We start from the raw sequence: 13,199 nt of genomic DNA, 5'->3' as shown, positions 1-13,199 counted from the left end.
GTGCCCCTGATTGAGAGCTGCTTGCACAAAACATCACTGGGTTTGTTGCATCATGTCGGTGCACTGCTGGCATCAGTGTCATCAGAAACATCGGACCTGCATGTGGACCCGGGAGCAAGCGCTTTGTGGGAAAAGGTGTGTGGGGTGTGTGGGTATGGGGAGAAAGGTGGGGGAATGGGTGAGGGCAAAGTGAATGAAGAGGAAATGGGGTGGGAAGCTTGAAAGCTGGAATGCTGAGCAGGGGGAGATGCTTGCTTGGGAGGGGAGGTTTTTTGAAATGTCTTGCTGTCCCTTCCTCCTCTTGCTGTCCCCTTGTGAGTGTTTAAGAATGAGGCCACTCTGCATGTTAGCCCATGACCACCACACCATCCAAGTGTGAGTGGCTGTACATCTCCAGAGCTCTGGGCTCTCTTGGGACAGTGCAAAGAAATAATCTGTGTGTTCCTCAGAACCAGGTCCACATGGCTGCAGTTGTGGCTCTGTGCCAGGATTTATTGTCTCAGGCTGGAGGAAAGGGTCTGTGCCTTTCAGCCTTCTCCCTTCTTTATAAGTGGAGGCAAATACTGCTCCCCCTAGATGAGGCTGCACAGCCCTTTTGAAATATTCTGTGATATTCTGTGTTCAGCTGTGCGTAGTTTTGCCAAATTGTAACCACTTCTGCTAAAATATCCTCTACCAGTGTGAGTGCTTCTGCATGCCTTGAGATAAGCTGATTGGTTGCTTTTTGGGGAGCTGAGTTTCAGCCAAATTTTTTCAGCTATTCCTGAGAATAAGGCTGGGAAAATGAGTTTAGCTTTATCCCTGTTGAAACTCTCTGTTAACCAACCTTTAGCTGAATCTCTTATGATTCCACAGGTTGAAGCAGATTTGACACTCAGCCAGGGCATGCCTTTAGGGAAGGGCATTTGCCTCTTGCCATTCCTTTCAAAAATCCAAATCTGGCCAAGTTATGAACCAACAAATGCCATTGGCGTATGCTTCCTGCATCTTAATTCCCTGAAGAGTCCCTCTTGACTGTGTTAGAAACAGTCCTGGAACACGGACCAGCTGGAAAGACAAAGACAGCAGGGGTTCATCATAGAAAACAGGCTGAAGAAACTTTCCATAGTAGGGAACAGTTTATTAGTAGCCAAAATCTCACTGTTTCTTTGCTGTCTGGAATGATCTGTGAAACTTTGGGCTGCTTTTCCCGTCTTCCAGCTCAGCCAGTTTGTACTGTGTAGAGTAATATGATAATGTTTTATTACTGCCTTAGTTTGGGTGTTGCAGATCTGCATATGGATCCGTTGGTCACAACCCATGTGGGTGTCAGTACAACACCACCCAGAGAAATTTTTACCTGTAAAATGTATAAAATTAAATGAGTTAGGATCTATCAGAATTATGGATGCCTGTGGGGTTTTTTTTGTTTTGTTTTGTTCCACTCCTCCCCTTTCCCCCCCTCCCCCCAAATGTATTCATGCAGTAGGAATTTATTGGGAACCTGCTGCCCAGTAATCCTACTTCATTGTGTTGGGCTGGAAGTGACTCAGCAAAGATGCTTTGCAGAAAGTTTGTAGAGGCTTCAGATATCTTCATCACATGTCAGGGCAGTGAAGGAAAGAGGTAAAGGAGGCCAATGATCTGTGCTGGTTAGCACAACTTCTCCTAGGCCTGGCTCAGACTTCTCTTCTCTCTCTCTCTCTGTCTGTCTCTCTCTTTTCTCTCCATCTCTCCCCTTCCTTCAGTGACAGCACCCCAGCGAAAGCAAATAAAAGCCCCTCGCCTCCACCAGATGGATCTCCCATCACCAGCCCTGAGACCAAGACTGTCAACCATGAGCTGGAACCGTCCACTTTGGAAGCACCTGGGGCAAGCATCCCAAAGTCACCATCTCAGGTAGCGTCCCCATGACATTGACCATGTCTCTGCTGTATGACCACTGACGACACATGCTCTGTGAGTCAGATGTCCATCAGTTGCTTTTTTGGGCCTCTTCCTGCTACTGAGCACAGAGAAAATAACATGACGGTTGTTCTCCATCAGTGTGGGCAAGAATGAGGTTTCTGAGGATGCCAGTTGTTCATTGACCTTCTTTGTATTGTACAGGGAAGTACTAAAGCTGTCTCTGAATGCCTCTACAGGGGGAAGGCCAGTAATATACGTTGCTGTCCAGTAGGATGGTCAAGAAAATGCAGGGAGGGTGTAGCAAGGCAAGGAAGTTTGTTCTTTACGCTTGAATTAACCTGTGAAATTCAATGGTCATGCCTCTTCCCAAGAACTGCTGTAAATGACGAGGGTCCAAAGAAAAAAGTTTAATATTGATACGGATAAGGAGAGCATCTGTTATTTTGCATTGTTTTACTTTAGCTTGGTATTTTTCCTTGGGATTAAAAATAAAGGCATTATATTATGCTATGAAGAAATCAGGTGCGTAGCAGGAAGGAGACTGTTAGGTGGTTTCTGATACCTTCCACGCGGCCTTTGTTAGTACTTCCCTTACATGGGGGACGCCCAGCAGCATGTTTAAAATAGGAAATGTAGCTGCTGCTACTTAGCATATCATATGTTATGTTTCACTTTGGGAGCTGAGGAAAATAAAACATTTGCTTTTCCTAAATTTTCCATAATTTCCCCTATTGCTGAGTGGGGGAAAAGCTTAGTGGAGGCAAACTAACTAGGCCAGATTCATGTCTGGTGCCAGTCCTTGCATTTCAATAAGTGGGACACCGAGGAGGAGTCTTTCAGGAAGAATTAAAGCTGAGAGGCGTTCTGGCCAAACTGGTAAGAAAATACCTATTGCTGCTAAAATAAATAAATAAAATAAAATGATGAAAGTAACCCAGAATTTCCTTGCTGTTATCATACGTAGCAGTGTGATTCCAAATCCAGGCCTGTGGAGCAGGGTTGTTTCCTGTTTCTGGAATAACCTCTCACAGTATTCTTCCTTCCCCTGTGTTTTTGATTTTCAGCAGGACAAAAAGGGATATTTTAACATTGCCAAAAGGTCTTTTCCAGCCTTGGAGAAGTGAGGATGTCTGGCTGTGTCTTTGCAGGACTTCTCTAGGGTCTCTGCCCTACTGAGCGTTGTGCAGCTTAGAGTGGTTTCATCACCCCCCAGGTCAGGACCTTGGAGTGGGGTCTATGGATAGAAGGAGAGAGGATAGTGCATATTTTTCCAGAACTGCCTTCCTGTTTTTTTTTTTTCAGTGATCACCACAACTTAATGGAAATGTGGCACAAGAAATTGTCCAGATCTAATGAACTTTTCACTGCAGACTTTACTTGTGCTGCCTGTGGACTTGTCTTGCTGAGTTTGGTTTTTTCCCTTTCCTTTAAATACCACACATAAGCCTTGTTTTTGCCAGGCTGCAAGTGCTTGCTCATTCACTCGCTGCCTTCCTGCCCACAGGAATGGGGCTGGAAGCACCCCTTGTTGAGCAAGCAGAATATTCTAGCAGAGCCCCATCTGGAACCTCCGATGGGTCAAAGGCAGGACCAAAATGGTGTTTGCAGCTTCTGCTGCCACCGTCTGGCCGCTCTTTCCCCCTGTATGTTTTAATTCATTTTCCTAAGCCTTGCTACAGTGAAGAGCAAGAGCTCCTCTCCATGTTCTCACTAGGTGCTGAGAGATGGAGCTTGCTTTAGAGAGAGGGAAGGCAAGGACAGGGCTTTTGTACTCAGAGCCAAACCTGGTGCCTATATGGCAAGGTCTAGAAACTCAGCCTGTGTCAGCTTGGCAGCCAGCTGGAAGACACAAGTGTCTGTAAACAGCGCTTGACTTTAAAACCGATTCAGCTTTACAGGTGTCACTACTTTTGACCTACGGGTAAGTGTTTTGCTTTAGGGTCCTCCAAGGGAGGCAAGGGGCCTCCTACTGTACGGGAGGCCAGAGCAAAAAGCAACAAGCAAGTGTAGTTCTCTACCCATTTCCTCCCTGTCTGAAAAACTAATGCAAATCATAAGCAGAGGCTATAGGGAAAAAGACAGCAAAACAGGAGAGACCACATAAATACTGACTTGATTTTGAACTATTCCCTATGCCAAAAAGGAGCTCTTTTACTGTCGCTTTCCTTTACTTCTTGAAAACGGCTGTTTTGGAATTTCTGTGTTTTGGAAGAAGCGGCCACAACTCTCCACACCGAGTAATTTGATGATGACACAGGACTTCAAGGGTCTGTGAAATTGTAAAGGTCAGACTTTTGCTCTCAGTTACACCACTGACAGACGCTAATGGCACAGCTGAAAACAACACAGCTGTGGTGAATTTAAACAGATCCAGCTCTGTGGGATCCAAATCAGCAGGAAGCTTGTAGGGGGGTTATTTTATTCTAGTCAGCAAAGCAGTTCTTCATGCTTCATGCAGTTCCAGGTATAACCTGACATCAATATGCAGTCCTGTTGTCTTTGAGAAGTGGTATTAAACTGTTGTTGGAGGTTATGCTGGACAATGTGGAAGTGCTGGTCTCTAAGACACTGATGCATAGAAGAGGGCAGGATATGGACTATTTTAGAGAAGTAAATCACAGAAGAGTCGGGATCTTTTTAGCTTTGGGTTTGTAATTGGAGCTTCCCATTTCTGCAGGTGGTGGCTCTGTTCCGAGAGTAGCTTTTCCCTGAAACTTCTGGTCTCTTCTTGCACCTGGCAAGCAGGTTTTCAGTAAGGGATTGTTTTTAGGTGATACGGATGCATCATGTTCTGCAAACAGTGAAAAGCTGGGAGTGATCACACTAATTTCATTATTTCCACTAGCCAGCCATTCAGTGGAAAATGCGTGTTTGCATTCTCACTTACACTGTCTCAAGTAGGTTAACCCATTAGAGAACTGGACATGTTCTTAGCAATCTGAATAAATGCATTGTAGAGCTCAGTTATATGCTGGAGGAGTGTGAACATGGAACTAGGAGTCAGGGACTGCTTTGTTTCAAATCTAGGCCTGACACTAATATACTGAGTGCCCATTGTCAGATCACTGAATCTTCTGCCTTGAGATCCCAGGTATGGTGAGAAAATCAAATAACTGTTTAAAAAAAAAACAAAACCAAACCATTACCACTCCTGAGCATTGCTGTGGTGCTCGGAACTTGTTTGGCTGCTTTGTTCCACCACAGAAGCAGCTCCTCAAAGTTTTATTTGATCTAGAAAAAAAAGGATTGAGCCTTGGACACAGAAAAATATAAAGAGGGTGCGGGTTGATTGATCTAGGGAAGGTCTACCACAGCTTCCCACTGAGGGTGGATGCAGCGTCAGGCTGAGTCTTTCAGCATGATAAGAGGGTATTAGGATGGGTTAGAGTCACAGGGTCAGATTTCATCGAGCCTTCTCTGGGATCTCCATTTGGGCTGCACTTGTGACTTCATTAGTGTCAGTGCTCATTGGTGAAACTGAGAGCTGAGTTGGGCCCACAGCAGTCATGGCTTCTCAGGAGCTGGGCTTGTTCTTGCCCCAAACTGAGATATGGTAAGATGCCATGAAGGGTTCCTTCTGACTTTCCATATGGTATACCGATAACCCATTGCTGGGCAGATCAGCATCTGGCCTCATGGGCATCCCATAATAAGACAAACTGAGTCTGGGTTCTTGTTCCGTTAGGTACGGTAAGTATGGCAAACGGTGGCAGAACTGGCCTGGTCTATTGAATCTGTTTTCAGTAACTGATCTGCTCCCTTCCCAGTGGTTCTTTGGAAGGTTGCACATGCTCTAATTATGTATGCATGTCCTGCCGATGCATATTAATTGTGTTACGCTTCTCCTCTGCAGAGGGAAATTTGCCCACGGCTGAAGTGTAACTAATGATGCCAAACCTTCTCTGGAGGCGTGTGGTTGTTTTTTTATTTTGTTTCATTCTGCCCTTCTCCTTCCCTCTCTCCAGATGGAGTTGACAGAACCCTTCTCTGTGCCTGTGGTTGTGATTTCCCCCACCTTCAGTTTTTGTGGCTAACCTGGTTCCTGTCTCTGGTTTTTTTGGGTGTCGCCGTCTGTGCTGTGGCCGTGTGCTCACTTGCATGCAGTTGAGGAAAGGGCCTCCGGTGCCTCCGCCTCCAAAAGTCACCCCCTCCAAGGAGATCAAGCAGGAGAACATCATCAGTCTGTTTGATGACAATTTTGTCCCTGAGATAAGTGTGACAACCCCCTCGCAGGTTAGCTGCTATGCCCTGCATTATACTTGTCTGCCTCTGAACTTTTCCTTCTGATCTTTATTCTCTCTGGAGGTGTCCAGCCATGAAACCTGGTCAGGCAAAGGAGGAACACAAGCTCAGCATGGGACCTCAGGAGGCAAAGGGATAGATGGGAGGCCATCTTAGAGGGCAGGGTGGCTAGAAGGCAGCTTTGGCCAACACGTTGCCCTTTGAGAGCTTTAATTCGTAGAGAAACGTGAGAAATAAAACTGGTGAAGACACCAGAAAGTTATCACTGTGTTCAGCAACAGTGCACATGGATTATGGCTTGGCTCACCTCACATCCCATGATATGTGCCTTCCAGGCCCATAGATCCTGGGTGTGGGTGAAGCATGTGTTTTCTGCTCCTGTACATCCCTACGGGATGACACTGGCAGCTGTGCCATTGGTGGGAGAATGCAGTTTTGTACCATCTCAGTGCCTTTAGATATGGGCTTTGTGGTGACTTTTAAAGCCCATACTTGCGCTGGAAAGGCCGACAGGAATTGGTGGATGCAGTACAGACAGGCAGGACCGTGCCTGCTGTGAATTCAGGGCTCCTGACACACTGTCACTCTTCACCAGCCGGCGGTTCCCATCAGAATGCGTGTTTCCAGTCATGTGGCACCTTTTGAAGCCCTAAAAATGGAACAACATTTTTAAACAATGTATTTTTCATCTTCACTTTCCTTTTTGTTAACATCACTGGAAGAGGGGATGCCTAAATGGGGAATTCTGTGTTGGATCTAGGAGAATGGTGGTCCTTATGTATAGGGGAGCCTGACCAGATTTCTGGCTGCATCATGAGACACATACATCTATATTTTTTATATATATACATGTATATAATATGTATATTTTTCCTAAATGCTTGTTAAAGCACAAGTAATGTCTCTATCAGTGTTCATCTGTGACTCCCTTGCTAACTTTTCTTTGTACCATGCTGCTCCTTTGCCTCTGGTTTGCCACCTTCCACCCAGCTGGTGAGGAGCCAAGGTGGAGTGGGGAGGGAAGGCTGTCAATGTCAGATTTTGCATTGCAGTAGATTTAAGTTTGCAGAGCAGAGAGATGATTTGACTGCCGTATTGGAAGGGGGGAGGACCACAGGCAGCTGAGCAACTCTTCCATTCTCTGTTCGTTCTCCTTTATCATACTGGACAACTTTGCCTGCCCTGTGGTTTGTATCATATATTTCCATGTGAATGCCTGCCTTTAGCCAGACATACTCTTCTCCACCTGATCAGTGCCCTGACCCAGGATGGGATCTGCTGTGACGTGCAGTTGGATGGGATTTCTGAGGGAGGATTATGGTTGCCAGAACAATCTTCATTGAAGCACCCAGCGGCCGCTAGCGTTCAGTGCATTGCCCAGGGCTGTTCCTGTCAGATGGCTTGGCTCCAGTGAGCTTTCTTGTGGGAGATCTGGGTAAAGGCAAAGGGTGCTAGGCCTTGCATGTAAGTCCTGAATGGCAGGTAAGATTCTTCCATGACCGGACCCTTTGGTGTCCAACCACCGAAAAAAAAAAAGCTACAGATTAGGGTTTGAACCTTTCCAATGGCCTCAGTGTGCTGGGGGAATGTACTAGAATGCCAGTTGGTTTTAGCATACTTATTGTTGTGAGATGGGTGAATTTGGTTCCTTGCCCTCCCGGAACTGGGGATATTAAAAAGAGAGACGATGTTCATAAGGGAGGGAAAAATCTAAAAGATCATTGGTGTAAGAGGAAATCAGAGGAGGTGAAGATGATGGTGGTATGTGTTGCATGCAGAGGACTTTCTCTTATATTGTGTCTCAATTCTTTCCACAAGTTCTTCCATGTTGGGGCCGTGATGTAAATGAAGACCAAGCTGCCAGCCTTGGTGTGTTGTTGGACAGGTAGCTGAAGGGGTAGAGCAAGCAAGCTTGGAAGATCAGTGGAAGTGGGGTCAAATCCTCCTGGACTGCAGCTTCCTCTGAAGCTAAATAGGAAGGCTGTAGTGGTTAGGCTAAATTTGACAACCAGATGTGATGATAGTTGTTTTGAGTACTAATGACTTCTTTGTGACTGTTTTATTAGTGGTAATCAGTGAATGTGTCATCATCATCTTTGGTTAGTGCATTAATCAAAGAAGGGTATTCTGCTGACTTTGAAGAGGGTAGCTAAGCCTCTCAGATGTGTGCTGTTTTAGAAGTCTGGTGTGTGCATGTTGGTGGGATGTCCTGAAATGGAAGGCATTGGAAATGGCATTTTGGAGTGGGAAGTGATTCAGATCCCTTAGCTAGGGTGAGCTGCCATATTCTGTATTTCTGTTTCTGGAGGGATTTAGGAGCAATCAGGTCCCTCAGACTTGTCTTCCAGAAGTTTCATTGTTCTTCTGCTTAGATCCCTGTTCCTGAGATAGGTGGTGTGGATGGCAGCTCCTATGTGTGTGGCTGGGGGTCTGTCCTGGGCCTTCAGCACAAAGGCAGCTGGATGAGCTGTGAGGAACAGCTATACATAGAAGGCCACCTGAGTTGGCAGTGGTGGCGATCCTTTTGCCTGTAGCAGGTCAGGTGCTTACGCCATGTGAGCTCGTTTGGTCGGGTGAGAAGATGAGTGAGCCTCGTGGAAAAAGCCCAGGTTTGGTTGATAGCAAAGGCGTGCTTCCTGCCCGCGGTTACGGGCACAGAGCAGTCAGGAGTCACGTCAGGTGTCTGCATCCCCACAACATCTCTGCGCTTGCAGCCTTAGCTCCTGGATATCGCGTACCCTCTACTGTGCACATGTGTGTGTCTAATGCTCGTCCTGCTTTTCTTCCTCACTGCTGCCAAGTTTGATGCCCCTGGGCCCTTCCAGGAGGGAGCCAGCCTGTTGGATCTGGATTTTGATCCCATTAAACCAGATGCCACTGTGGGGAAGACCCCCACACCTGCCTCCCAGGTTGGTTCATATCACCATTCCCTCTCAGTGCAAACCTGACTTCTTGCCAAGGGTCACCTCGATCTTCTCTGCTGGATCTGTAAGTCCAGTGAGAGGCAGGTGGCTGTTAGCTAGGCCACGGGCTGGCACTAGGTGCCTGTGCTTTGCTGTAAGGATCTATTGATTGACAACTCACTCAACTCATCCATCCGTAGATTGGCATCCACCGTGTGCTCTATGGACTTAAACCGTTACCCTGTGGATAGGCATTCAATCCATGCTCTGTGTGCCTGCTATAAATTGCTCTCAAAGGGATTTTTAATAAGCAGGCTCTTTGATTGATAGCAGTTACTTAAGATGAATAAAGCTGTAGACAGATACTCAAGTAACATGAAGTGCTTTTTTTTTTTTTTTTTTTTCTGGGTATAACAGCCTCTGTTCGTAGTAAAGTACTAGCTTCTTCCCTGAACATACTGCTAACACAGTGAAGTATTAAAAAGGAAGATGCCTCATTCTGCTCTGGCCTGTACCTGCTACTGTCCCAGGAAGACCATGCTTCATTTTCTTTCTAAATGGCTGGAGGCTGTGAAGGGCACCTGATTTTGGCTGTTGTCTTTCACCCAGACGTTCCACTTCATATGTATGAAATGGGTATTTTTTTCCCATGGTTTCCATTAAAGTTTGTAATAACATAATTAGGATGCTTACAATATTTCTGCATTATCACAATGTCAAATAGACCTGTTTGAAACAAATTTTTGTAGCAATAAGATCTCTGTTAGGCATTTGAGTCTTCTAAATTAAAATACTACATTACAAAATGCTAGTTACTATCATAATTTAATACACCTCAATGTGCCAAACTGCTACTTTCTGGAACTTTGGGCAGATTGGCATTTCCTGACTGCATGCCTAACTGAACAAGCTACATACCCCAGAATAAGCTTATTTTTCCTTTACTGGGATTTTTTTTTTCATCTGAATCACCAGTTATAACTTGGATAATCAGGTATATTGACATTAGGTATTAGTATAAATTTGACTTAAAAATGGTATTATTTGTTACCCTTCCAGCAAGCAACAAATATTACACTGAGTAAGATTTTCAAAACCGCTCAACAATAGATTATTTGGTGTTCTAATATATTTATTGTTAGCTTCAGAAGTCATTAAAGAGTCTGAAATTAATAATTGTAATGGTAGCTACAGTATTAAAACCTAGCACAAACCACCCAGTTTTCAAAGGAGTCAAATTTATTTCCTATAGGGCAGACAGTATGGCAGAGAGGTTAAAATATTTCACTGCTGATCCAAAGACACCAATTGAAGTCTTGATCTGAAATCATTCTTAACTGTGTTGTCTGGGGAGATAAGGGTGCATATTTAGCTCTAATAGACCACAAACTCAAGATTTTTTTCTGGCTGTGTGGTCGCCACTTCTAATTGATTGTGGCTTGTCTGATTCCTTTCATTCCAAAGGTAGGAATAACCCTCACTCAAATGCCTGGGGACTTAATTTAGATATGCTGTGGGGAGGAGTGTATAAATTCAGGCATTAAAAAATATTTTTAAAACATGCAGAGGTAAGTGCTGTTGAATGCATATGCCTGCTTCAGACTGATCAGTGTCTATAATGTTTGTACTCACTGAAATAATCACGTATAAACATGTTTTGTTTTTGTTGCTCTTTGACATGCATAGTCTTTACCTTGGGATTTATGGGAGGTAAGAACTTCACATGGCTTTCATCTCTCATCATGTACTGTGCATGTGCCAGTGCCATCTCTTTGTGCATATCTGTTCCATTTCCCTCACTGCTTTTCTTCCATGCATCCCCCAAACCAAAGTTGCTCCATGTAATGCTGAACCCACTTTTGCACCTTCTGTGAAGCCCTGGGGGCAGCCATGTTTGCAAATCAGGTCTGGCACTGTAACTTAATGCCTCCACCACCAAACCACCCCATTGCTAACTCACTTATCTTTCCCATGGCATGATGCTGAGACCTTCTCCCCAGACTTAATCCCACTGTGGCATCATCCTCACCCTCCATCCCCACAGTGTTTCCTAAACTCTGTATGTCCTGTTGGTCTTGTGTGTGATGCATAAATGTCTCGGGTGCCCCTGGTCCTTACTACCTCTACCATTGGGTATACATACATGTTTGGGATTTTCTGCAGTGCTTGCTGTTCATTGACCATCACTGTCAGACTGATGTGAAATAGCCCAGCCTGTGTCTAAGCAAAATGTTAAGAGCAGGCCCAAGACTTGCCTGTCACCTGCCACAACCCCAGCTTTGGAGCTTGCTGGCAAGGGAGACTCTATACACGCTCTGCATCTTGAACCTAAGCTGGACACTCATTTGTGCCTTCTAGATATATCAGGCCTGGGAAGGTCTCAGAGTGCTGGAGTTTAGCCCATGTGGAGATACACCAAGCACAGCTGCTTTTGAGCCCCTCTGCACAAACAACTAGCAGTGTGGATAGAAAACACTTGGTCTGGGCACTCAAGCCTGTGACTTGAGCTGGCTGTAACCCATGGTGTAGATGTAAGCAACGTGTCCTTGGCTTGCACCGGGGGATTGAGTCTTGCCAACCTTTCCATTCTCAAAGGCCAGATCAGCACCTAGAGTCAATGCATAGGAGGAAACAGCTTTACGCTTGCTGAGAGTCTGGCCCAAGGACTCACTGTGGCCAGTACTTTCCTTCACATGAGTCTGCGTCATGTTGAAAGATGTTGCCCTTGTGTGCTTTATCAGCCATCAGTGTTTAACATCTGTCACTTCATTTTATGTGCATTGTCAGTCTGTCTTAGAAAGAAAGAAAAGTCTGTGTTTTAGCAAGGAAAGATCTCATCATGCCTTTCATGTGGACAGGCAGTGCGTGAGGTATGACTGTGTGTGATTGAACTGTGCTTACAGTCCAGTTTGGGGCCATTTCTCCCATTCTGGAAACCTGAAGGACAGTATAACTGGGGAATGGTACTAGGCAAGATGCTCTCACCATTCCAGTCCTCACCTTGACATCCCATACAGTGTTAAAGGGCAGAGCTCCCCATAGCTGGGGAATCCTCCTTTTTGCTCCTCAAGCATTCTGAAGTGTTTTTGCTCTAATGTTGTTTCTAGCTGTTGATGAGAGATTTTGTTGCCTGGGTGCACAGCCCCATATGCTATGGGGTTAACAACTGCATAGAAACTTGGAGAACCCGCTTAGTTCTGCAGACCAGTAAACTTGCGTCTGGTGTGTATGATGCTGCTGTTGGAATAAATAAAGCTTTCAAACCTGGCAACAGCAGTGAGCAATTGCCCGTCTTCTCCCTGTGGTATCTCCCCATGACTGTAAATACTTTTATAGACTTTGGCATGCCTACGGGTACATAAAATAGAAAAATAAGTAGCTGACGTGGAAATGCCCTTTGAAATCCAGGGAATTAATTGAGGTTCCATTTCTCTGGTTATTAAATACTGTTTTTGCAAATTAGCTGCTTTAAGAAGTCCATGGCTAAATGTGAACTCCTTTTCACTTGTCCATATAAAAACCACGCTCGACCAGATAGAGTTGGGCTGGCATCTGTTCCAGTTTCACTGAATCCATGCAAAAAGCAACCTGGGAGCAAATCTAATTAAACAGGAGAAGCCATGGTAGCATTTCATATGCGCATACGTTTACCTTAGTACTGCCAAAGCTGCTCTGGGAATCACCTGCAGGACGGGAACAGCTCTGCTATGTGTAATACCTGCTGGCAGTATAGGCCTGTGGGTGCAGTGATGGGGGGACGTGAGGAAGGAGGTGACAGCAGAGGAAGGCGTGTGTTAAATGGCACTGTTGGAACAGCTGAAGGCCATGTAATGGCCTTTTGTTAAATCAAGGTATTTATTGCTTGCTTATTTCTGTTGTTATTAGAAAACCACTTGGAGTATTGTGTCAGTGTGTGGCTAGTAGCCAGACGGGTGTGGAGTTGAGGGTTACTGTGGCTGCAGCTTTACAGTGTGTGTCCTCTGGCCTGGCCAGGTTAACCCAGGAGGTGTTGGAGTTCCTGACTGGTGCTTTGCATCTGCTCAGGTGTAGGAACAGATCCATATCTTGGCTTGCTCTCAGCCCAGATATGATGGAAGACAGATGTGATGAAGGAAGAACGTGCTCATGCAGAGCATGGCTTAAAACCTGGTAGATCTGCGCATCGTC

At 45.4% G+C, this 13,199-nt stretch overlaps 1 protein-coding gene across 20 annotated transcripts in view; it reads left to right on the top strand.

The window, feature by feature from the left end:
- The window catches only part of BIN1 (bridging integrator 1), a 98,154-nt gene that overhangs the window by 72,391 nt on the left and 12,564 nt on the right, over positions 1-13,199 (top strand). For 11 of the 20 annotated variants that reach the window (XM_013196685.3, XM_067000046.1, XM_067000044.1 and 8 more), the window contains 4 exons: positions 1,728-1,878; positions 5,992-6,120; positions 8,931-9,038; positions 10,719-10,742. In XM_013196685.3, the coding sequence (XP_013052139.2) occupies positions 1,728-1,878; positions 5,992-6,120; positions 8,931-9,038; positions 10,719-10,742 (412 nt within the window). The remainder of the gene's footprint in view (positions 1-1,727; positions 1,879-5,991; positions 6,121-8,930; positions 9,039-10,718; positions 10,743-13,199) is intronic. The other 9 variants (XM_067000049.1, XM_067000048.1, XM_013196686.3 and 6 more) reach the window with 3 other exon arrangements.

This window comes from Anser cygnoides, chromosome 6 (assembly GCF_040182565.1).
Source record: "Anser cygnoides isolate HZ-2024a breed goose chromosome 6, Taihu_goose_T2T_genome, whole genome shotgun sequence".
Taxonomy (NCBI): domain Eukaryota; kingdom Metazoa; phylum Chordata; class Aves; order Anseriformes; family Anatidae; genus Anser; species Anser cygnoides.
The sequence above is the reverse complement of the archived record's forward strand: the minus strand, read 5'-3'. Positions and strand labels throughout refer to the sequence as shown.